Source organism: Triticum dicoccoides, chromosome 4B (assembly GCF_002162155.2).
Source record: "Triticum dicoccoides isolate Atlit2015 ecotype Zavitan chromosome 4B, WEW_v2.0, whole genome shotgun sequence".
Classification (NCBI taxonomy): Eukaryota; Viridiplantae; Streptophyta; class Magnoliopsida; order Poales; family Poaceae; genus Triticum; species Triticum dicoccoides.
Window position 1 is genome coordinate 30,942,139 of NC_041387.1, and position 24,926 is coordinate 30,967,064.

Genomic DNA, 24,926 nt, shown 5'->3' on the forward strand with positions numbered 1-24,926 from the left:
GATGAAGCGGCCCGGACCAACCTTACACGTACGCTTACGTGAGACCGGTTCCACCGACAAACATGCACTAGTTGCATAAGGTGGCTGGTGGGTGTCTGTCTCTCCCACTTTAGTCGGATCGGATTCGATGAAAAGGGTCCTTATGAAGGGTAAATAGCAATTGGCATATCACGTTGTGGTTCATGCGTAGGTAAGAAACGTTCTTGCTAGAAACCCATAGCAGCCACGTAAAACATGCAAACAACAATTAGAGGACGTCTAACTTGTTTTTGCAGGGTATGCTATGTGATGTGATATGGCCAAAAAAGGATGTGATGAATGATATATGTGATGTATGAGATTGATCATGTTCTTGTAATAGGAATCACGACTTGCATGTCGATGAGTATGACAACCGGCAGGAGCCATAGGAGTTGTCTTTATTTATTTGTGACCTGCGTGTCAACTTAAACGTCATGTAATTACTTTACTTTATTGCTAACCGTTAGCCATAGTAGTAGAAGTAATAGTTGGTGAGGCAACTTCATGAAGACACGATGATGGAGATCATGATGATGGAGATCATGGTGTCATGCCGGTGACGATGATGATCATGGAGCCCCGAAGATGGAGATCAAAAGGAGCAAAGTGATGATGGCCATATCATGTCACTATTTGATTGCATGTGATGTTTATCATGTTTATACATCTTATTTTCTTAGAACGACGGTAGTAAATAAGATGATCCCTTACAACAATTTCAAGAAGTGTTCTCCCCTAACTGTGCACCGTTGCGACAGTTCGTGTTTCGAAGCACCACGTGATGATCGGGTGTTAGATTCTAACGTTCACATACAACGGGTGTAAGACAGATTTACACAGGCGAAACACTTAGGGTTAACTTGACGAGCCTAGCATGTACAGACATGGCCTCGGAACACGGAGACCGAAAGGTCGAACATGAGTCGTATAGAAGATACGATCAACATGAAGATGTTCACCGATGATGACTAGTCCGTCTCACGTGATGATCGGACACGGCCTAGTTTGACTCGGATCATGTAATCACTTAGATGACTAGAGGGATGTCTATCTAAGTGGGAGTTCATAAGATGAACTTAATTATACTGAACATAGTCAAAAGGTTTTTGCAAATTATGTCGTAGCTCACGCTATAGTTCTACTGTTTAGATATGTTCCTAGAGAAAATATAGTTGAAAGTTGATAGTAGCGATTATGCGGACAGTAGAAAGCTTATGTCCTTAATGCACCGCTCAGTGTGCTGAACCCCAAACGTCGTCTGTGGATGTTGCGAACATCGGACATACACGTTTTGATAACTACGTGATAGTTCAGTTAAACGGTTTAGAGTTGAGGCACCAAAGACGTTTTTGAAACATCGCGAAACATATGAGATGTTTTGAGGGCTGAAATTGGGATTTCAGGCTCGTTCCCATGTCAAGAGGTATAAGACCTCCGATGACTTTCTTAACCTGCAAACTAAGGAGAAAAGCTCAATTGTTGAGCTTGTGCTCAGATTGTCTGAGTACAACAATCATTTGAATCGAGTGGGAGTTGATCTTCCAGATAAGACAGTGATGGTTCTCCAAAGTCATTGCCACCAAGCTGTTAGAGCTTCGTGATGAACTATAACATATCAAGGATAGATATGATGATCCTTGAGGTATTCGCGATGTTTGACACCGCGAAAGTAGAAATCAAGAAGGAGCATCAATTGTTGATGGTTGGTGAAACCACTAGTTTCAAGAAGGGCAAGGGCAAGAAGGGATACTTCATGAAACGGCAAATTAGCTGCTGCTCTAGTGAAGAAACCCAAGGTAAAACCCAAACCCGAGACTAAGTGCTTCTGTAATAAGGGGAACAACCACTAGAGCAGAATTACCCTAGATACTTGGTAGATAAGAAGGCTGGCAAGGTCGATAGAAGTATATTGGATATACATTGTGTTAATGTGTACTTTGCTAGTACTCCTAGTAGCACCAGGGTATTAGATACCGGTTCGGTTGCTAAGTGTTAGTAACTCGAAACAAAAGGCTACGGAATAAACGGAGACTAGCTAAAGGTGAGTTGACGATATGTGTTGGAAGTTTTTCCAAGCTTGATATGATCAAGCATCGCACGCTCCCTCTACCAAAGAGATTGGTGTTAAACCTAAATAATTGTTATTTGGTGTTTGCGTTGAGCATAGACATGATTGGATTACGTCTATCGCAATACGGTTATTCATTTAAGGAGAATAATGGTTACTCTGTTTATTTGAATAATACCTTCAATGGTCTTACACCTAAAATGAATGGTTTATTAAATCTCGATCGTAGTGATACACATGTTCATGCCAAAAGATAGTAATGATAGTACCACCTACTTGTGGCACTGCCATGTAAGTCATAATGGTATAAAACGCATGAAGAAGCTCCATGTTGATGGATCTTTGGACTCACTCGTTTTAGAAAAGTTTGAGACATGCGAACCATGTCTATTGGTGTATATGCATGAAGAAACTCCATGCAAATGGATCGTTTGGACTCACTTGATTTTGAATCACTTGAGACATGCAAATCATACCACATGGGCAAGATGACTGAAAGCCTCGTTTTCAGTAAAATGGAACTAGAAAGCAACTTGTTGGAAGTAATACATTTTGATGTGTGCAGTCCAATGAGTGCTGTGGCATGTAGTGGATATCATTATGTTCTTACTTCACAGATGATTTGAGTAGATGTTGAGTATATTTACTTGATGAATCACGAGTCTGAATTATTGAAAGGTTCAAGTAATTTCAGGGTGAAGTTGAAAGATCGTCGTGACAAGAGGATAAAATATCTATGATATGATCATAGAGATGAATATCTGAATTACGAGTTTGGCACAGAATTAAGACATTGTGGAAATTGTTTCACAACTAATACAGCCTGGAACACCATAGTGTGATGGTGTGTCCGAACATCATAACTGCACCCTATTGGATATGATGCATACCATGATGTCTCTTATCGAATTACCACGATAGTTTATGGGTTAGGCATTAGAGACAACCACATTCACTTTAAATAGGGCACCACATAATTTCGTTGAGACGACACCGTATGAACTATGGTTTGGAGAAACCTAAGTTGCCGTTTCTTGAAAGTTTGGGGCTGCGACGCTTATGTGAAAAGGTTTCAGGTTGATAAGCTCGAACCCAAAGCAGATAAAATGCATCTTCATAGGACACCCAAAACAGTTGAGTATACCTCCTAATTCAGATCCGAAAGCAATAGGGATTGTTTCTTGAATCGGGTCCTTTTTCGAGGAAAGGTTTCTCTCGAAAAGTTGAGTGGGAGGATGGTGGAGACTTGATGAGGTTATTGAACCGTCACTTCAACAAGTGTGTAGCAGGGCACAGGAAGTTGTTCCTGTGGCACGTACACCAACTGAAGTGGAAGCTTATGATAGTGATCATGAAACTTCAGATCGAGTCACTACCAAACCTCGTGGGATGACAAGGATGCGTACTACTTCAGAGTGGTACATAATCCTGTCTTGGAAGTCATGTTGCTAGACAACAATGAACCTACGAGCTATGGAGAAGCGATGGTGGGCCCGGATTCCGATAAATGGCTCAAGGCCATAAAACCCGAGAGAGGATCCATGTATGAAAACAAAGTGTAGACTTTGGAAGAACTACTTGATGGTCGTAAGGCTGTTAGGTACATATGGATTTTGAAAGGAAGACAAACAATGATGGTAAGTGTCACCATTGAGAAAGCTCGACTTGTCGTTAAGATGCTTTTCGACAAGTTCAAGGAGTTGACTACGATGAGACTTTCTCACTCGTAGCGATGCTAAGAGTCTGTTGGAATTATATTAGCAATTACTGCATTATTTATGAAATCTTGCAGATAGGATGTCAAAACATTGTTTCCTCGACGATTCTTGAGGAAAGGTTGTATGTCATACAACCGGAAGGTTTTGTCTATCCTGAAATATGCTAATAAGTATGCAAAGCTCCAGCAATCCTTCTGAGGACTGGAGTGAGCATCTCGGAGTTGGAATGTATGCTTTGATGATGATCAAAGATTTTGGGTGTATACAAAGTTTATGAGAAACTTGTATTTCCAAAGAAGTGAGTGGGAGCACTATAGAATTTCTGATGAGTATATGTTGTTGACATATTAATGATCAGAAATGACGTAAAATTTCTGGAAAGCATATAGGGTTATTTGGAAAGTGTTTTCAATGGAAAACCTGGATTAAGCTACTTGAACATTGAGCATCAAGATCTATAAGGATAGATCAAAACGCTTAATAGTACTTTCAAATGAGCACATGCCTTGACGTGATCTTGAAGGTGTTCAAGATGGATCAGTCAAAGAAGGAGTTCTTGCCTGAGTTGTAAGGTATGAAGTTAAGACTTAAAGCTCGACCATGGCAGAATAGAGAGAAAGGAACGAAGGTCGTCCCCTATGCTTAAGACATAGGCTCTACAGTATGCTATGCTGTGTACCGCACCTGAAGTGTGCTTTACCATGAGTCAGTCAAGGGGTACAAGAGTGATCCAAGAATGGATCACAGGACAGCGGTCAAAGTTATCCTTAGTAACTAGTGGACTAAGGAATTTTCTCAATTATGGAGGTGGTAAAAGAGTTCGTCGTAAAGGGTTACGTCGATGCAAGCTTAGCACCTATCCGGATAGCTCTGAGTAGAGATACCGGATACGTATAATGGAGCAACAATTTAGAATAGCTCCAAGTAGAACAGTTATTTGGAATAGCTCCAAATAGAACGTGGTAGCTGCATCTAGGAGATGACATAGAGATTTGTAAAGCACACACGGATCTGAAAGGTTCAGACCCGTTGACTATAACCTCTCTCACAAGCATAACATGATCAAACCCAGAACTCATCGAGTGTTAATCACATGGTAAATGTGAACTAGATTATTGACTCTAGTAAACTCTTTGGGTGTTAGTCACATGGGGATGTGACCTTGAGTGTTAATCACATATCGATGTGAACTAGATTATTGACTCTAGTGCAAGTGGGAGACTGTTGGAAATATGCCCTAGAGGCAATAATAAATTGATTATTATTATATTTCCTTGTTCATGATAATCGTTTTATTATCCATGCTAGAATTGTATTGATAGGAAACTCAGATACATGTGTGGATACATAGACAACACCATGTCCCTAGTAAGCCTCTAGTTGACTAGCTCGTTAATCAATAGATGGTTACGGTTTCCTGACCATGGACATTGGATGTCGTTGATAACGGGATCACATCATTAGGAGAATGATGTGATGGACAAGACCCAATCCTAAGCCTAGCACAAGATCATGTAGTTCGTATGCTAAAGCTTTTCTAATGTCAAGTATCATTTCCTTAGACCATGAGATTGTGCAACTCCCGGATACCGTAGGAGTGCTTTGGGTGTGCCAAACGTCACAACGTAACTGGGTGGCTATAAAGGTACACTACGGGTATCTCTGAAAGTGTCTGTTGGGTTGGCACGAATCGAGATTGGGATTTTGTCACTCCGTGTAAACGGAGAGGTATCTCCGGGCCCACTCGGTAGGACATCATCATAATGTGCACAATGTGACCAAGGGGTTGATCACGGGATGATGTGTTACGGAACGAGTAAAGAGACTTGCCGGTAACGAGATTGAACAAGGTATCGGTATAACGACGATCGAATCTCGGGCAAGTACCATACCGCTAGACAAAGGGAATTGTATACGGGATTGATTGAGTCCTTGACATCGTGGTTCATCCGATGAGATCATCGTGGAACATGTGGGAGCCAACATGGGTATCCAGATCCCGCTGTTGGTTATTGACCGGAGAACATCTCGGTCATGACTACATGTCTCCCGAACCTGTAGGGTCTACACACTTAAGGTTCGATGACGCTAGGGTTATAAAGGAAGCTTGTATGTGGTTACCGAATGTTGTTCGGAGTCCCGGATGAGATCCCGGACGTCACGAGGAGTTCCGGAATGGTCCGGAGGTAAAGATTTATATATAGGAAGTCCTGTTTCGGCCATCGGGACAAGTTTCGGGGTCATCGGTATTGTACCGGGACCACCGGAAGGGTCCCGGGGGCCCACCGGGTGGGGCCACCTGCCCCGGGGGCCACATGGGCTGTAGGGGGTGCGCCTTGGCCTTCATGGGCCAAGGGCACCAGCTCCTAGAGGCCCATGCGCCAAGATAAAGGAAAAAGGGGAGAGTCCTAAAGGGGGAAGGCACCTCCGAGGTGCCTTGGGGAGGATGGACTCCTTCCCCCTCCTTAGCCGCACCCCTTTCTTGGAGTAGGGGGCAAGGCTGCGCCTCCCCCCTCTCCCCTGCCCCTATATATAGTGGAGGGGAGGGAGGGCATCCATACCTGAGCCCTTGGCGCCTCCCTCCCTCCCGTGACACCTCCTCCTCTCCCGTAGGCGCTTGGCGAAGCCCTGCAGGATTGCCACGCTCCTCCATCACCACCACGCCGTTGTGCTGCTGCTGGATGGAGTCTTCCTCAACCTCTCCCTCTCCTTGCTGGATCAAGGCGTGGGAGACATCGTCGAGCTGTACGTGTGTTGAACGCGGAGGTGCTGTCCGTTCGGCACTAGGATCATCGGTGATCTGAATCACGACGAGTACGACTCCATCAACCCCGTTCACTTGAACGCTTCCGCTTAGCGATCTACAAGGGTATGTAGATGCACTCCCCTTTCTACTCGTTGCTGGTCTCTCCATAGATAGATCTTGGTGTTACGTAGGAATTTTTTTGAATTTCTGCTACGTTCCCCAACACTGGAAGCTACCATGCCCACGTAAAGTCCAAATGTTTACTTGGAGAATCAAACATGAGTCCTTGGCACTTCGCACAAATTTGTCCCGGCGAGGGGTCAAACTGGAGTCCACAAAATGCCTATTTTGTGGTAGAGCAGACGAGGATGGAGCTCATTTATTTGTCAAGTGCAAATCCGTGAAGGAAGCTTGGAGAGCCATGCAACTGGAACGGTTCCGAGCTGAACTAGAGCAGTTTACGTCCGTGCATGCAATGCAGGACTATCTATGGGGTCTAGATGAAAAAACACGAGTGCAAATCCTTACATTCTGGTGGCATTGGTGGAACAATAGAAATAAAGTCAGAGAGGGAGAACTACCTGTTGAGGTGGCCGAACTAACTAGGCGCGCCATGAGCAACACCTTGGAGTACATGCAGCTATTCACACCGAAAACAAAACCTGTTCCAGATTGCAAATGGCAGCCTCCGCCACATGATAGAGTTAAGATCAACCTTGATGGTGCCTTCACGCCAGGAGAGAACTTTGTGTCGTGGGGAGTGGTGATGCGGGATCACACAGGAGAAGTGCTACTCGCGAGGGATGGTCGCACAGACAACACCGCTGATCCGTTTGCGGCAGAAATGATTGCCATGTCCCAAGCGATGTCGATGGCTGTTGATGTGGGTGCTCAGAGGGCGATCTTTGAGACGGACTCCAAACTCCTCCAAGAAGCGCTAGACTTCACGAAGGAGGATGCATCATCGCATGCGGTCATCATCGAGGATATCAAGTTCCAACTGAAGATGTGGTTTTCCAACCAATCCATTAACGCATGTCGTCGTAGTGCGAATACTGTCGCTCATGAACTAGCAAAACTTGGTCGCTCGTGTAGCTTCAATAACTGTATCGAGTGGGACTCCCATGTACCGCCCACTGTGGCTGTTTGTGTTACAGGTGATTTGCCCGTACACCGTTAATTTATAAAGCTTTGCTTTGCCCTAAAAAAATGTGGATTTTTCTTTAAACATTGACATGTTATTTTTGAATGTTCTTTAAAAAGGGCTCCATGCAGCCCGAGTACCAAAACACCGCAATGCTTACTTTATACATTTTTTATACACTTAGGACATTTTCGACGCTGACTCACGCCGTGTCCATTCGCTGATTGGTGGTGACCAGTCCTGTGGACAATGATGTGGGAGTCGGCCATCCAACCATGCCCGCATCAGTTTCAAAACAAATTCGAGTAATCCAGATGAATTTCATTAAACCTGAGGAATTCAGCTAAGTCCAGACATAATTTACATAAAACAAACGATATTTCATCCGCTCTACTAAACCAATCCCACAACACTCAAAGCAATTATAAAAAATATCTCGATTCAGCCATAAATAGTATGCAAATATCTCTAACACAATAATAGTTAAAATATAAATATTACATCCAAGATAAGCGGATGTTCAACTTTTTTTTATTCATCAATTTCAAACTCAACGATACTAGAATTAGAGCCGACACGTTTCGTCCCACACAGGTTGCCCCTTGAGCTTCATCCAACAATGTATGTGTGTGAATGACCACCCCTCGGTCCTGTAGTACATCACAGCCATGCAGACTATATGAAGCAGCACAAAGGTTGTGGAGGAGCAACTCCACCTTGCTGCTACAATGTGTACAACACAAGTGTTGAAGGAACAGCTTCAACGTGTTGCGTTAGATATCGCTCTAGAGGCGAATGTAGGCTGATAGGGCAGCAAGATTTCAATCCAGAACTCCTAGGGCACAAGATCTACTCCAAGATCTTAGATAAGAACAACAAGTTCTATTATAGGTAGGGGTACATAGTCTGGGTCCAAAGTAGAGGTGAGGACCTCTATTTATAGGGCTTTGGGAAGCCTTCACATACTTCTACTTATAGCTGGAATACTCTAGAAAACATTATGTAAGTTTCACCATTCTACTCATAGCTACTCACAACTAGAAGACTCTAGAAAACAGTAGGTAGGATAGAAAAGAAAAGGAAAGAAATACTACACTAGAGTGGAAGCATCTAGAAGTAGCCAAACAAATGTGGCATGTGTTTTCTTTCTTCCCATCTAGTGTTCCTCATCATTCTCCCCTGGTTGTTTGGAACTCGCCCTCGAGTTATCTTCATAGAGTGCTTCTTCTGGATGGTAGAGAGTCAAGTCCGCAACATTGAAAGTGTTGGAGATACCCATATCGCTTGGAAGATCTATCACATAAGCATTATCATTTATCTTTCTCACGATAGAGAAGGGCCTATACCTTCGCTGCCTAAGTTTCCCTTTAATACCTAAAGGCAGCCTCTCTTTTCGGAGGTAGACCATCACCTTATCACCGGCTTGGAATGATTTTGGCCTCCTTTTTGCAATCAGCAAGTTGTTTATATTTTTGATTTTGTGCTTCCGAAGCACCGCGAATCTCTTCAAATAACTTGGTGTAATTATCAGCAAAGGACAATGCTGATTTTGAGTTTCCCCTTGATGGTAGCTTCACCAGGTCCACCACATGTGATGGAACTTTAGTGTAGACAATGGAAAAAGGGCTCCTTCCTGTGGATCTATGCTTGGAGTTATTGTAGGAGAATTCTGCAAGAGATAAAGCCAAATCCCATTGTCCCTTTCTTTCTCCACAAATGCAACGGATCAGATTACCCAAAAACTTGTTCACCACTTCTGTTTGTCCATCTGTTTGTGGATGAGCAGTGCTATAAAATTTCAATTCAGTGTTGAGTTGCTTCCATAAAGTGAGCCAAAATGCAGCAAGAAACTTGCTATTACGGTCTGAGACGATGGACCTTGGTACTCCATGAAGTCTGACCACTTCTCGAAAGAATAGGTTTGCCACATGATGAGCATCCGTTGTTTTGCGGCATGGAATGAAATGAGCCATCTTAGAGAATCTATCCACGACCACAAATACAACATCACTTCCTCGCCTTGTTCTTGGCAAGCCCAAGACAAAGTCCATAGAGATGTCCTCCCATGGAGCGACAGGAACAGGCAAAAGCATGTATAACCCTGTGTTCTCGACTTGGCCTTTGCAGGTTTGACATATTGGGCATCGCTGAACAAACTTTCCAGCATCTCTTTTTAGTTGTGGCCAAAACTAGCGAGCTTCCAGGCTAGTGATAGTCTTCTCCCGTCCAACATGGCCACTAAGATCACTTGAATGGAGCTCTCTAACCAGCTTGTCACATAGAGAACTTCTAGGAATGCACAAACGACCATTTTTGAAGAGATATCCATCTTGCATCAAATAGTCATCACCTAATGGTTGGCCCCTTGCGTGCTTTACCCAAACATGGCCAAAGTCTTCGTCACCCTCATACAACTCCTTTATTTGATCCATGCCCGGAAGTTCAGCTTCAAAAGAAGTCAAGAGGCATGCACGATGACTCAAAGCATCGGCCACTCTGTTAGTTATTCCATATTTATGCACGATGAGATAGTTAAACCTCTCCAGATATGCTGCCCATCTTGCTAGCATGCGGTCAACATGCTTTTGATTTATAAAATGCTTCAAGGATTGATGGTCGCTATAAACAATGAACTCTTTAGGCAGCAAGTAGACTTCCCAAGTTTTCAACGCTCTGAAAACGACATATAATTCTTGCTGATAGGTATTCCACTTCTGTCTAGCTTCACTTAACTTCTCACTAAAGAAAGCAATGGGCTTCCTTTCTTGAGATAGGATAGCTCCAATGCCTACTCCATTTGCATCACACTCCAACTCAAAAGTCTTGTTGAAATCAGGTAGCACCAAGACAGGAGCTTGTGATAGTTTTTGTTTAATCTCATTGAAACTAGCTTCAGCTGCTTCTGTCCATTGGAACTTTCCTTTTTTCAAACACTCGGTAATAGGTGCCATGATAGTGCTGAAATTCTCAAATCGCCTATAGAAAGTTGCAAGGCCATGAAAACTTCTTACCTCAGAAATGGTCTTCGGAGTTGGCCATTCTCGGATTGCTTTAAACTTAGAATCATCAACACGGATACCATCACATGTTATGACGAATCCTAGAAAAAGAAGTTGTGTTTGCAGGAAAACACATTTCTTCAAGTTGATGTAGAGCTCATTTTCCCTTAGTACCTCTAGCACCTTCCGAATGTGATCAAAGTGTTCGTCCTCATCCTTGCTATAGATCAAGATGTCATCAAAATAGACCACAACAAAGTGGGATAAGAAGGGTCTAAGGACTTGATTCATTAAGTGCATAAAGGTACTTGGTGCATTTGAGAGTCCAAATGGCATGACTAGCCATTCAAACAACCCTTCCTTTGTCTTGAAGGTGGTCTTCCATTCATCCCCGAGTCTTATACAGATTTGATGATATCCACTTCTTAAATCTAGCTTTGTGAACACTCTTGCTCCACTAAGCTGATCCAACATATCATCCATATGGGGAATAGGGAATCTATACCTTGCAGTGATCTTGTTAACGGCTCTACTGTCCGTACACATGCGCCAAGACCCATCTTTCTTTGGCGCGAGTAGGGCTGGTACAACACATGGGCTAATACTTTCTCGAATGTGCCCCTTTTGCAACAATTCCTCCACTTTCTCCTTCAATATATCATGCTTCTTTGGGATCATTCGATAGTGTGGAAGATTAGGAAGACTTGCTCCCGGAGTTAAGTCAATTCTATGTTGAATTCCTCTCATCGGTGGCAAGCCATGTGGCTCCCCAAGTATGTTCTGAAATTCTGCCAATAAACCACGTACCTTTGCTGGAATTTCAACAGTCAGGTGCTCTTCTCCCTTTACAACAAGTGCAACACACAAATCTGCCTCCTTCAAGTCTTCCATAAACTCATGAGAGGTATGGGAGATAGTTAACATAGTTTTCCCCTCCTCATTAGAGGTATTACCTTCGGTTTTGTTTGGTAAGATAATGATCTTTCTCTTGTTCCAAATGAAAGAGTAAGAATTTTCCTTGCCCTTGTGTGTAGTATCCACATCAAATTGCCAAGGCCTCCCAAGAAGAACATGGCTGGCATCCATGTCAACCACATCACACAACACATTTGAGCGATAATGCTTACCCAAAGAAAGTGGCAGGTTGCATTGTTTGGTGATCCTCATATTCACTCCTTTCTTGATCCATCCAATAGTGTAGGGATTTGGATGATCACGGGTTTCAAGCTTTAAATGGTCCACCAACTTCTGGGAGATAAGATTCTCACAGCTGCAACTATCAATCACTAGTTTGCATACCTTGCCATTCACTGTGCATTTGCTCTCAAATATTTTCTTTCGTTGTGTGTCATCGAGTTGTGGTGTGGAACATAGGACACGTCGGATCACACATACCACCTCTTCACCTTGTTCTTGACAAACCTCTTGTCCGTCTACATCTTCAAATTCATATTCTTCCTCATTGCTTTCACCATCATGGATAGTCGTGTTAACAAATTTCTTTAGTGGGCAACCACTGGATATGTGTCCCTCTTTACCACATTTATAGCACTTTGGGCCTTCATTTGCCTTACCCTTGCCTCTAGTTTGCTTCGGGATGGGCTGTTTTGTCTTTGGTGGAGTGGTCTTTTCTTCCAATCTATTAGGTTGGCTCCTAGATGAGCCTTCGGTATGAGAATATGGAGGATATGGAGCCTTAGTTGTCTTTCTCATCCTCACAAACCTCTCGGCCTTTAAGGCTAGAGCTTGTGCTTGATCAACGGACCTGATTTGTTGCATCATCAATCGATCTTGAATAGCATCATTGAGACCATCGATGTACCTTGCAACTTGTTGCTCTGCAGTTTCAGCAAGGTTGCACCTCACTTGTAGCCTTAGAAACTCCTCCGTGTAATCTGAAACAGTCCTATTTCCTTGAGCACAATTTTGAAATTGGATAAATAGGATCTGGTCATAATCAGCGGGCAAAAATCTCCCTTTCAAGAGGCCTTTCATTTGTCGCCAAGTTCTAACACGAGGTTCTCCTCTCAGCCTGCGTTCCTATTGAACGCGATGCCACCATGCACCAGCTCCTCCTTTCAGCTTGTATGCGACCAAAGGAACTATACGATCTTCCGGAACCTCCATGACCTCAAAGAAAGTCTCCACTTCATATAACCAATCCAGGCACCCTTCAATGTCAACATTTCCATTAAAACTTGGGATCTCAGCTTTCACCTTGTATGTATCTCTTGCATATGTAGGGTTGGATGCTCTCCGATATGCATAGAGATTTGGTTCTTCAAGGGCATCATCATATTCTTCACCTTCAGAAGCCTCAACATAAATTGGCCTTCTTGAAGCACGTTGAACAACATGTTGTCGTGGCGATCTTGCTCCAAGATTACCTCTCCTTCTTCCTTGATGAACATCTTCCTCTTCTTTAGATGAATCTCCTTCATTGGTAAAGGGGGGAACACCCTTTCTTATCATCTCAACCAGCTGGTCAAATCTCCTATTAAGATCTTCACGCAGCTCTTTGATTTGTTGTTCAGCAGCATCCATCATCTTCTCCAGTTGCTCCATTGCTTGCCGCAACTTGCTCTCGAAGAGGACAGCAAGAACGATTATGGGTCAACGAGGCTCTGATACCATCTGAAGCATCACAAAGGTTGTGGAGGAGCAACTCCACCTTGCTGCTACAATGTGTACAACACAAGTGTTGAAGGAACAACTTCAACGTGTTGTGCTAGATATCGCTCTAGAGGTGAATGTAGGCTGATAGGGCAGCAAGAGTTCAATCCAGAACTCCTAGGGCACAAGATCTACTCCAAGATCTTTGATAAGAACAACAAGTTCTATTATAGATAGGGTACATAGTCTGGGTTCAAAGTAGAGGTGAGGACCTCTATCTATAGGGCTTTGGGAAGCCTTCACATACTTCTACTTATAGCTGGAATACTCTAAAAACATCATGTAAGTTTCACTAGTCTACTCATAGCTACTCACAACTAGAAGACTCTAGAAAACAGTAGGTAGGATAGAAAAGAAAAGGAAAAAAATACTACACTAGAGTGAAAGCATCTAGAAGTAGCCAAACACATCTGGCATGTGTTTTCTTTCTTCTCATCTAGTGTTCCTCATCACTATACAACATGTGAAACAATATTGAGTGAATGAATAAATTGACCAACATGCCATGGTTGATGCAGAGCCACCGCCCCCTACTAATCGTACACAAATCATCATATACAGTATATCACACACGCATCATCAATCAATATATGTTTCACAAAAAGGAAAACAATATATATCAAATGCTACAATCTCCCACCATCAATGCAGTCTATACAAATGCATATATACGCTTCCATTAACATCTCCACATTTCGGCAGGTAGTAAAACCATCAATTAAATGCTAAACACATACAATCTTCCACCATCAATGCGTGTGTGTGTATACTGCACATACATATCATCTCACAAAAAATTATGTATGTGTGTATACTACACGCATCCTCTCAAAAGATATGCATAGCACATACATTTCCGCACAACATATATACGCTATATGTTTGTGTGCACTTTTAAAACAAGGAATTTATTATGCGCGTGCCTTCTATTGTATTTGTTTGATAGGTAGGTTTGTGTGTACAATATTGAGCTTCACTCAACAATGTAATGTGCGTGAATGTTCCTGAGTTTTCAATTTTGTTCACCTATTCAAAAAATGTTCATGTTTTCTGAATTTTTTAAAAAATGTGTTTTGAACAAATTGTTTCGTAATGTCAAAAAATGTTCCTGCTTAGAAAAAAATGTTCATAATTTTTTTTAAAATGGCACTGTTTTTCCCGAAAATATATAGATTTTAAAAAAATGTTCACAAATTTGGAAAATGTTTGTGTTTCACATAATACTCCATTTTTGAAAAAAAATGCTTTCGAAATCCCTTAACTAATTCGGATCTGTGCAATGTGTCTGGTTCTTTACGTTTGATGTACGAAATAATCATATTTGACTGCTAGGATAGTTAGTAGGAACACATCATCAAGGTCAGTTGATCCTGTGTTCGAATCCTTGCGATCGCAATTACTTTTTTCAGCGGTGCGCGCATCGCGGCGCGGCTAGTTGATGAAGCCCGCAAATGAACTACCTTGTGTGAAACAACAGCTAGCTGACGCAGAATGCGTCACATGGGACCTCCCGTATAGGAAGTCCCGGAATTGCCCCTTCGGCCAGCCAATGGCGGAGGCAACGTGGAATTGCCCCTTCGGCCAGACAGTGGCGGAGGCAATGTATAGGCACGGTGGGTCGTAACCCACCCAGAATATTTAGATATTTTTTTACCATATACTCCCTCCGCAAACTAATATAAGATTTTTTTACCATATACTTCTTCCGTAAACTAATATAAGAGTGTTTAGATCACTGAAGTACTAAACGCTTTTATATTAGTTTATCCAGGGAGTAGTAGTTTAACTATCTAAGGCCCACTAGCCCAGCTGAGTAGCTCTTTTCCTCGGTGAATCCTATTTGGCGCTTATGCGCCGGTTCGCCAACTGGCGCCTGCAGGCGCTTGTAATTGGGCCGTCCGTTTTCCCTTTTTTTTGTTCAAACCCAAGCAAAAAAGGTGAGCGTGCTAGCGGGGTTCAAACTCAAGAGCTCATCGTGGAGACCGCAACGCACTAACCACTAGGACACTAACTCACTTGTGTACATATACATGTTACTTTCTTTTATTCTTTTCCCGGTCGCGGTTCTTATTCCTTTTTCCTTTTTGTTTTTTTGTTTTCTTCAATGCGCGAACTTGGTTCGAATTCGTGATTCTGTATTCATGAACTTTTTTCAAATATCATGAACTTCCATCAAATTCAATGGTTTTTTTTCCAAAATTTACGAGTTTCTAAAAAAATTCGTTGAACTTTTTTTAAATTTGATGAACTTTTTCAAATTCAATGAACTTTTTTTCAAATTTGATGATTTTTTAAAAAAACCGATGAACTTCTTTACAAATTGGATGAACTTTTTTCAAAGTCGATGAACTTTTACAAATTCGTTTTTTTTTAAATTCTTTGAACTTTTCTTAGAATCGATGAACTTTTTTTGAATTCGATGAACTATTTTAAGATTTGATGAACTTTTTCCCAAATTTGATGAACTTTTTCTATACCAATGAATTTTTTTGAGTTTGATGAAAAATTTCAAATCCGATGAACTTTTTTTTTCAAATTTGATGAACTTTTTTCAAATTTGACGATTTTTTTATCAAATTCCATGAACTTTTTTCTAATTCTATTAACTTTTTTGAAAATCGATGAGTTTTCTAAATTCAATGAACTTTTTTCTTATTCGATTAACTTTTTTCGTATTTGGTGAACTTCTTTTGTCAAAATTGATGTACTATTTTCCAAGCTCACTTTTTTTTTCAATTTTTTATGCTTTTTTCAAATTCATGAAGTATTTTTGAATTTGTGAATTATTTTTTCAAATTTATGAACTGTTTTTCGAAATTGTGCACCAGCAGCGCTAAGTGCTTCGCCGCTACAGCACCTCTTCTGTGCCTCTGGTCGCTACGACCTCGTGACGCTGCAGAGCGGCTCGAACTGACAAGCGCTCCCAGTTTCCCACAAACCCAGACCCGTGCGTGAGAAGCAGGGCAACGAACGAAACTGCTAGCACACCGTCGCCACGCCGCCTCCCAGTTCCGTTCCGGCTCTCCCTTGCCGTCGGCCCGCCGCCCGCCCGTAGCCCCTTCCCTTGCCGCCCCCCTCCTCTCTTCGCTCACCTACCCACCCCTTGATCTCGCGTCGATTCTTGCAAGTTGGAAGCAGTGCCAAATCTCGATCCGCCCCACGGCCAGCTTCACCATCGCCGGCGGCTGGACCCTCCAGCCCTCGACGCCTCTCCAAGCTGCAGCCGCGTCTCCAGCCGCGTCCCCATCGTCTGGTTCCGCAAAGCAAGGTGAGACTCAGCCGGACTGCTTTTTTTCTTGTCAGTGAAGATAATGTTCACGATTCAGGAATTGCACAGCCTCAACATCTACAGTCATGTGGATTCATACTTCTTTGGAGGGCAATGCTCACGAATTTACCAAACTACCTGGTTATCAGGGAGTGGACCGTCCTGTTTCAGAATCCTAGATCCGCCACTTGGGTAATTCCTAGTTACCTCTGGAGCTGTGTATTTTTGTTTTTGATTTGTTAACTTAAGTTGATGAATTTTGTTGCCAATTCACGCACTATTATTTGTAGTATTTTTCATGTTTTATGTACTTTATTGGATCGTTGAGCATTGAGTTTAAATTCTACATCTATCCACGAACTAGACATGGCAGATACCAAGCTGGGAGCGACCGCCATGGCGCAGTGTCAAGAGGGTTCGGCGGAGGAGGGGCAGGAGCATCGCCTGCGGGCGGCGCTGCGCCACCTGCAGGCGGAGTCCGGAGTGCTCGAGCGCCTCATCTACAAGCACCGGAACCAGCACCGTGGCGCCGCCTACTTCCAGTACCTCCTCAAGGTACGCCTACTACTACGACCTGCTTGGCCCCCTCCCCCACTTTTTTCCGGGGGAGTGGCTATTCACTAACAACTGACGAGTGTGATTTGTATGTGCTTGGGATGGGCGCGTAGGTGCGGAGGGACATGAAGCTACTTCTCAGTGCCAATCTCGCGGAGGTCATCAACGCGGTGTTCCCGGTCATCACCTGTCATAAGCCGGCCAACACTATTCTTGTTCCGAACAGGTTCGTCAGGTTTCTCATCCCTGGTGCTGTTGCATGCCCCTGTAAAACAATCTTTGTCGCTTCTAATGTGTATGTCAATTGCAATTTTTTTGTTGTGTGTATGGTACACATTGGCAGAAGTAATGTGCTTACACATATCCTTCATGTTGGGACATGTTGTGGTCTTGTGATGATATTTGTGGTCCTTATATTGATTCTAGGAGATAACAAAGAAAAAGTGTATTCACTAATGAATGTAAGCTTAGAGCATCTCCACTCGTTCGGCCCCCCAGGGACTTCAAATAGTGCCGCCTGGGGGCGCGCCAGCGACAAAATCGGCGTGGGGAGCCTCGGGTTCCCAGCCAGCCCCACAGACGCCGATTTCGGCCCATTTTCGGCGCAAAATTGGCCAACTTTCGGCGCAAATTAGACCAATTCGGCCCATATTCGGCACAAATTGAACAGAAGCTTTTTATCACATAGTTCATCACAGAAATCAACAAATTAATATAAATCAAATAGTTGAACAAATAGTTCGACAAATAAAAACTCATATTTCATCACGCGTCAAGCTAGGCGTTTGCCCTTGAGCCTCCATAGGTGCTCCACCAGATCTTGCAGTAGTTGTTGCTGCACTTGTGGGTCTCAGATCTCCTAATGCATGTTGAGGAAGCAGTCCAGGTTGCCGTAGCTGGTGATCAACTTGGGCAAGAGGGCCCTGCCTGTAATATGGTTCATTGTCAAACACTGCCTCTTCCTGCTCGCTCTCAGTGATCATGTTGTGCAAGATGACACAGCAAGTCATGACTTCCCACATTTGATCTTTCAACCAGGTCTGAGCGGGGTACCGGACAAGAGCAAATCGAGATTGGAGCACACCAAATGCCCGCTCGACATCCTTCCTGCAAGCCTCCTGACACCTGGCAAAGTAGGAGTTCTTGCCTCTTGGCACAGGGTTTGAGATAGTCTTCACAAATGTGGACCATCTCGGATAGATGCCATCTACTAGGTAGTATCCCTTGTTGTAGTGGTGCCCATTGACCTCGAAGTTCACCGGAGGAGCATGACCTTCAACAAGCTTGGCAAAGACTGGTGAGAACTGCAGTACGTTGATGTCATTGTGAGTTCCTAGCATACCAAAGAAGGAGTGCCAAATCCAGAGATCCTGTGTGTCCATTGCCTCAAGTATCACACTGCAATCGCCTTTGGCACCTTTGTACATCCCCTGCCAAGCAAATGGACAGTTTTTTCATTTCCAATGCATGCAGTTGATGCTTCCAAGCATCCCAGGAAATCCTCTTGCTGCATTCTGTGCTAGGATCCGAGCAGTATCTTCAGCATTGGGTGATCGCAAGTATTGAGGTCCAAACACTGCCACCACTGACCTGCAGAACTTGTACAGACACTCAATGGTGGTGGACTCGGCCATGCGTCCGTAGTCTTCCAGTATATCACCGGGAGCTCTGTATGCAATCATCCTCATAGCTGTCGTGCACTTTTGGAGTGAGGTGAATCCAAGTTGCCGGTGCAATCCTTCTTGCACTTGAAGTAGCTGTCGAACTCCCTCATGGAATTCACAATCCTGAGGAAGAGCTTCCGGCTCATTCGATAACGGCGCCGAAATACCTTCTCGCCGTGTGGTCGAGCATCGGTGAAGTAGTCGGCGTAGAGCAAGCAATAGTCTTCCAGTCGATGCCTCTGCTTTGCCTTCATCCGGCCCGGCGCCGAGCCACCTCGCCGCGGCTTTGCATTGCTCGCGAGCAGGCCGGCCAGAGCGGCGAGGACCATGAGGTGATCTTCGTCCTGGGCGTCGGCGTTGGCTTCCTCAAGCAGCGCCGCCAACGTCTCCTCGTCGTCGGAGTCCATCGCCGGGCGACGCAAATCGCCAAACACCTGGTGGGCGAGGTAGGCACGCAGCAGCCCGGATTCCCGCTTTTGTGGCCGGAGCGCCGGAAAAGGTCGCCTAGAAGCAGGGTGGACGCTGCCGCGGCGAACTCTCCCTCTTCTCGGAGGGGAAATGGCCTGTCTAGCGGCGGTAGGTAGGTGGGCGGTGCCGGGATCGGCACGGCGGCCAAAGAGGGAGTGCGCGTGGGGGGCGAAGCTGGAGGTGGAAAAACATTTTTTCGCCAGTCAGCAGTGGGCCACGCGCTGTTTTCCCTTCAGTCGGAGCCCCCAAGCGCCCTCAGTGCACTGGGTTCGGCCTGGGATCGCCGGGCCCAAAAATGGGCCTAATCGGCGTCTTGGGGGCGCGACTGGGTGGTTTTTTGGGCGCCGGCGGAAAAAAATACTCCCTGGGGGGCCTGTTGGGGGCGCGGCTGGAGATGCTCTTAGCTAGAAGTTTCCACTTGTATGGGCAGTGCTTAATTTCCTGGCAGTTCAGATTATTTATTTGGCTTTTATTCTTGGTATAATGATGCTATAATTATATTAGTCTGCTATTCAGGTTATTGCTTAACATTTTCTTTTATAGGCAGGGTAAGAGGAAGCCTGGTGCAAACCATAGCCATTATAAGAGGCTTTTGGGGGTTGCCCGTTTGCTGTCCCAGGTGCGTTTTGTTGCCTGTTAACACCGGTTGCGTTTTGCAAACTATCCTGTTCAGCTGAATCAAATATTTTGGTGGAATCATAAATGCAATGTTGCTGTTGATAGAGCATAACTTTTGTTCCTTGTACTTGTTTTCAAGTAACGAGTTACGCAATATTGAAATTTGAATCTGTGGTAGTCTACCAATATTGCCCAGTTGGTTTACTTCTTTTGTTTAGCTAACTAAGGATACAACGGCAAAGTATTGTGATTATCCTTGCGTGCTTGCAAGGTTCCGATGTATTTAGTATAAATCCTTATATGGTACATGAAGCTCATTACCCGAGAAATTCTATATTTTGTAACTGCATGATGCATACTTCTGGATGAGTCGTTGTAGTTTGCAGATCATTCTTGATCAACTTCGAGACCGGAGATAGCTAACTTGGTTAGCACATCAGAGGGAAAGCACTAATGCTTTCTGTATTTTGTGCAGATGGCTGAACCTGTTATGAAGGGAGCAGTGTATCCTTTTTTTTGTTCTGTTATTTTCTTAGCAGAAATAAAATAAGGTGTATACCCACACTTGGGTTGCCACTGGAAACAAATCCCGTAGTAACTTTCATTCGGAGTTGATTGCTACCTATCCAAAGTTCCTTGATCCATACTACAGTCAGATCAGCTTTTTACTTGCTAGATCTTTTTTTGTAGAACTTTGCACTGCAGTGCTTGCTTTGCTTGCAAGAGTGAGGGTCCTGACCCAACAGGTGAGCCACATAGTCTACAGGCATGGCTATGAATGATTCTATCAATGAAGTTCAGCAAATAACCACCCATATATTTATGCAGCAACTAACTTGGTAGTTAAACTGTTTTTTTTTTGCGGGTGGTAGTCAAACTGTTATGTGTATTAATTAGGAATCTAAGAAATGTCAACTTCTTTCTTCGAAAAGGAAGAAATGTCAACTTGGAATGATATGCGTGCCGATTATCTTATTTGTCTCTTTATGCAGAGATTTTGCCTAAGAGGCTTACCCTCTGATATTATGTTTGCAGATGTTACTTGATGTTGTATCAGTGCACAACAAGGTTACTGATCTTACGGATAAAAAGCAGGCTGTTAAGATCAGTATTGATAAAGTACAGGTATGTTTTGCTTCCACACTAGCACTCTGTGTATCCTTGTTGATCATGCAAAAAAATGTATTGCTTAAGATCGTGCTTTCACACAAATGTGCAGTTGCTGGACCTTGCAGTTACCTCACTACATAACTCCTTGGTTTTGCCTCTGCATTTCACAGGCTTTCAGAGAGTACTACCCCTCGAGCAATGATCCCAATACTATCCTGGAGTGTGTATGGGTGAAAGATAAATTTGTTTTGCATGAAAAGACCAAAGCTAGCAGTCAGAAAACCCAAGATGAGGGTCTGAAGTGCACTCCGGATTCATCAATCAAGTATGAGACCATTGGACTTGTTAGTGAAGGTTGGAACACTTTACCTTCTATGATTCATGATATATGAACATTTGGAGTTCATGGTTGCATTTTCTGCAATACTTATACATGAGTTCCTGCTGATACTAAAAGAATCCCATGCGATTGTATCCTAGAGGCATGCAAATGAAAAATTGTTTTCTGTTAAGTAATCTAAACTGAAAATACAGTATGTATTAATAAACAAATATATGTAGTAGGAAGTGGTAGGAAGAGATATGGGATGAGTATGAATGGAGATGAAGGGCCTTGGTGGCTCTATTACATTCACCTCCAGTTGACTATCTGGAAGTAATGATGACACTTAAGTATGTTTTCTGATACCATCTCCATGTCACTTGTTAGATGACATTTGAAAAACTCTCAAGAGTATGCTTTGGGGATTTGTAACTTATGGTGGACTAATGTTGTTTAGCATGATATTTTGGCATAGTAGCCATATATCTCTATATGACTGACAGTTTTTACAACGAAAACAACAGTTAGTCAGTTAGCCTAGTTGAATGGTGGCAGGGATTGTGCTTAGTGAATTCCCACTATGGTCTTATTTGCTATTATTTCCATTGCAATTTTAATATATATTTGGGGTTGCGTGCTCCAACTTGGAAACTAAAGTGCACATGCTGCCAAAATGTTGTACTTTTTCTTTTACATCAGTTGTTTTGTACTCCCTCCCTCCGTAAAGAAATATAAGGGCGTTTAGATCACTAGAGTAGTATATAATAGAACATGAATGCTGGTTTATTTATGTGTTTATCGTGTCATACTTTGAAAAGGGTTCTTATAAGTTCTAATGCTGCAGATGTGACATTATCAGAGATGGAAAGCCTTGATGGAGCAAACACCCCAGCCAAGCAACAACATGATGCTTCTCTGTCTGACCAACCAGATAAAGCCACCCGTTGCGGCGACGCTGGAGATTCTCACAGTGGGAGGCGACTACCAAATGATCAAAACACTCCGGGCTCTCTTGTTAGCACGCCCGGTGCTGCGCCGGCACCACGCAGAGATGTCAAGCCCGATACGAGGAAGAGAGTGGCGTTCATTGCGGTGGGGAAAACAAAAGTCACGGTGACACCGCCTGAAGCCTGAAACATCATCATCCGTAGCTGCCAAGAAGCAAAGAGTGGACACGATTCCACGGACCACCGCAGGATAGATCCTGCTTTGTAACTCTTGAAAGAACAACCGGCATTGGTGAAGCGAATAAAGGGCTAATACATATGCACACCTTAGTAGTAGATGATCAATGTGTTATCTTTGATTGTTTGCATTCTTACTGCACCTCGCTTGATACCAAGAGATTGTTCCTTTTTCCACAAGCACCAGGTGACATCCAGATAATTGATGAGGTTTACGCCTAAGAAGCAAATGGCGGGGTGTTGCAGAGGAGCAGAGAGATGTGTAGTAGCGCTGGAACTTGCCGCAGTCCGACGTGATGTGTCGCCCTCCTTGGCCTTGATGCACCTGTGGTACTCGATGTAGCGCACGTAGCAGTGGCGCGTCTGGTTCTGGGTCGGGAACCGGAAGTCGCACGGCGCTGTGCGCAGCTCGATGCCGGCGGCGCCATCGGGCGGCGGCGGCGAGCCGGCCACGCTGCCGGGCTCGTGCGGCGGCCTCGGCGCCTGCTCCCCTCAGGCCACCTTCCCCACGTCCCTGGCGCGCATCTTCTCGTGCGGGTTCACCACAGAGACAGTGCTCGCCATGGCGGATCGATGCTCTGAACGGCGATCGGTGCTCTGGCCGCGTGGGTGCTGGTTGCTTTTGTACCGGCGTTGAGCGGTGGAAGCACCGAAGAAGGAGAGCAACCAGGCCAGGTAGTACTACCAAACGAGTTAGAGAATTCAACGGGGCTGGCCAATTTCATCGGAAAACTGACCGTACATCCGAATTTGCTCAGCTAATCTGCACTGCATCACCCCTTCAAATCCACAACCTAATCTAGCATGCTTTCGTCAAGTTCAGTGCCATCCTTCACAACATCATCCATGGAAGCGGACAATGAGTTGGGATTTCCTGATGCTAGGGTGATGTGAAATGCAGCTGCTGTCGTGCTCACCCTGCTTTCCCTTCCAAGTTATGACAAGACGGGAAAACAATATCTGAGTGTGCCGCACAAAGTCCCTCCGTCCCATAATTCTCGTCACGGTGAACTAAAACCACGACAAGAATTATGGAACGGAGGGGGTATTTACTTACATAAATCAACTCTACATTTGAAACGCACAGCAAGAAGCCAGGTGGTTTGAGACACAAGCATGAGAAGGTATGACTAGAGACATTTGATGATGGGATATGCTCAAGCATGAAAAATTACTATTTTTAGAGCAGTAGAATGGCAGGTGAATTTAATTAAATTAGTTTACAAACTTGCAATTTTCAGCACCTTAAAACATAGCATGGTTCCCACTGGCACGTCTGAACATGCGTATTCTAGATTCCAATAATAATTGACTAGGGTCAAAATCACGAAGAATGGTTTTAAGAGACTTAAAAATGAAACACACGAGCTGAAACTGTAACACATGGATCAACTGAAACCCTGAAATTATGCCTGTGCCACTACAAACGTCATTTTTTATGCCACAATGCCCACTGCAAATGTCCTCTTCAATACCATTAGCAGGACCGTCTGTTCGTTTCCTCTGTTAAGAGATACTCCCTCCGTTACCTCTCTATCAAAATATAAGACATTTTTGCAGTTCAATTTGAACTGCAAAAACATCTTCTATTTTGGTATGGAGGGAGTGTTTGAAGTTCTATGTTTGTCCTAAGCCAAACTTCTACAAGAAGTTTGACCAAGTCTACAGAAAAATATACCAACATCCACAACACAAAATTAGTTTCCTACTACATATATTAATTTCATTCATCATAAAATATTTTCCTACCGTATATATTTGATAGTGTGGATATTAGTAAAAAAAAATTGTAAACTTGGTCAAACTTGAGAAGTTTTGACTTACGACAACATAGTACTTCAAATATTTTGGAACAGAGGGAGTTTTCCATATGAGTTTTCTAAGACTACCGGGACAACTACTGCTTACTCGAAATGGCCTTGAAATCACTAAAATTCATCATGTCTCATGGGGCGTGTGGGGGCAAGATGAAGCCCACACAAAGTGGCGAGAATGTGAGGCAGAAAGGGGTTATGTGGGTTTAGGGTTTCCAGCTGGGGGTCCCACGGTGTTTAAGGACTATAGTTGAAAATGGGATCCGTCTTAAAAATGCCATCATTTCTTCACTGAAGATCAAAAAACTCAGAAATATTAACAGGCAATAGTGGGGGTGCAATTTCTAAAATTGTCTAAGCGCACAAACACCTACGATCTGATCTTCACAAAGTATATCTGCGACTTTACATCATAAACACACAACAGAATAGGTTATCCAGCACAATGTCTTTGGTTTCAGCAGTATGCACTGATTGTACAGGACTAGTACAGAAATGGCCAAATGGGTCAGCCAAAATTTCAATCAGATGGAACTTCCAATTCTCTCTGATAA

The 24,926-nt window shown here is 43.6% G+C and overlaps 1 protein-coding gene across 6 annotated transcripts; it reads left to right on the forward strand.

Annotated features, from left to right (window-relative positions):
• The first annotated feature begins 16,263 nt into the window (after positions 1 to 16,263).
• Positions 16,264 to 22,700, forward strand: LOC119294796. 6 transcript variants are annotated; one of them, XM_037573061.1, is made up of 10 exons: positions 16,264 to 16,637; positions 16,696 to 16,829; positions 17,002 to 17,192; positions 17,306 to 17,418; positions 19,868 to 19,943; positions 20,418 to 20,446; positions 20,595 to 20,688; positions 20,978 to 21,067; positions 21,223 to 21,406; positions 22,219 to 22,700. In XM_037573061.1, the coding sequence occupies exons 3-10, from the start codon at positions 17,004 to 17,006 to the stop codon at positions 22,506 to 22,508; spliced, it is 1,065 nt and encodes a 354-aa protein (XP_037428958.1). In that variant the 5' UTR covers positions 16,264 to 16,637; positions 16,696 to 16,829; positions 17,002 to 17,003; the 3' UTR covers positions 22,509 to 22,700. The 6 variants fall into 6 exon arrangements, with proteins under 6 accessions (XP_037428958.1, XP_037428957.1, XP_037428962.1 ...); XM_037573060.1 differs by having other exon boundaries at positions 16,707 to 16,829; XM_037573065.1 differs by having other exon boundaries at positions 16,707 to 16,829; positions 20,604 to 20,688.
• Positions 22,701 to 24,926: the final 2,226 nt, after the last annotated feature.

Coding starts and splice junctions, on each gene's coding strand:
- LOC119294796 (XM_037573061.1), top strand. CDS start 17,004: ATGGCAGATACCAAGCTGGGAGCGACCGCCATGGCGCAGTGTCAAGAG. Junction 17,193..17,305: donor ACTTCCAGTACCTCCTCAAG/GTACGCCTACTA, acceptor ATGGGCGCGTAG/GTGCGGAGGGACATGAAGCT. Junction 21,068..21,222: donor TCAGTATTGATAAAGTACAG/GTATGTTTTGCT, acceptor TGCATTTCACAG/GCTTTCAGAGAGTACTACCC.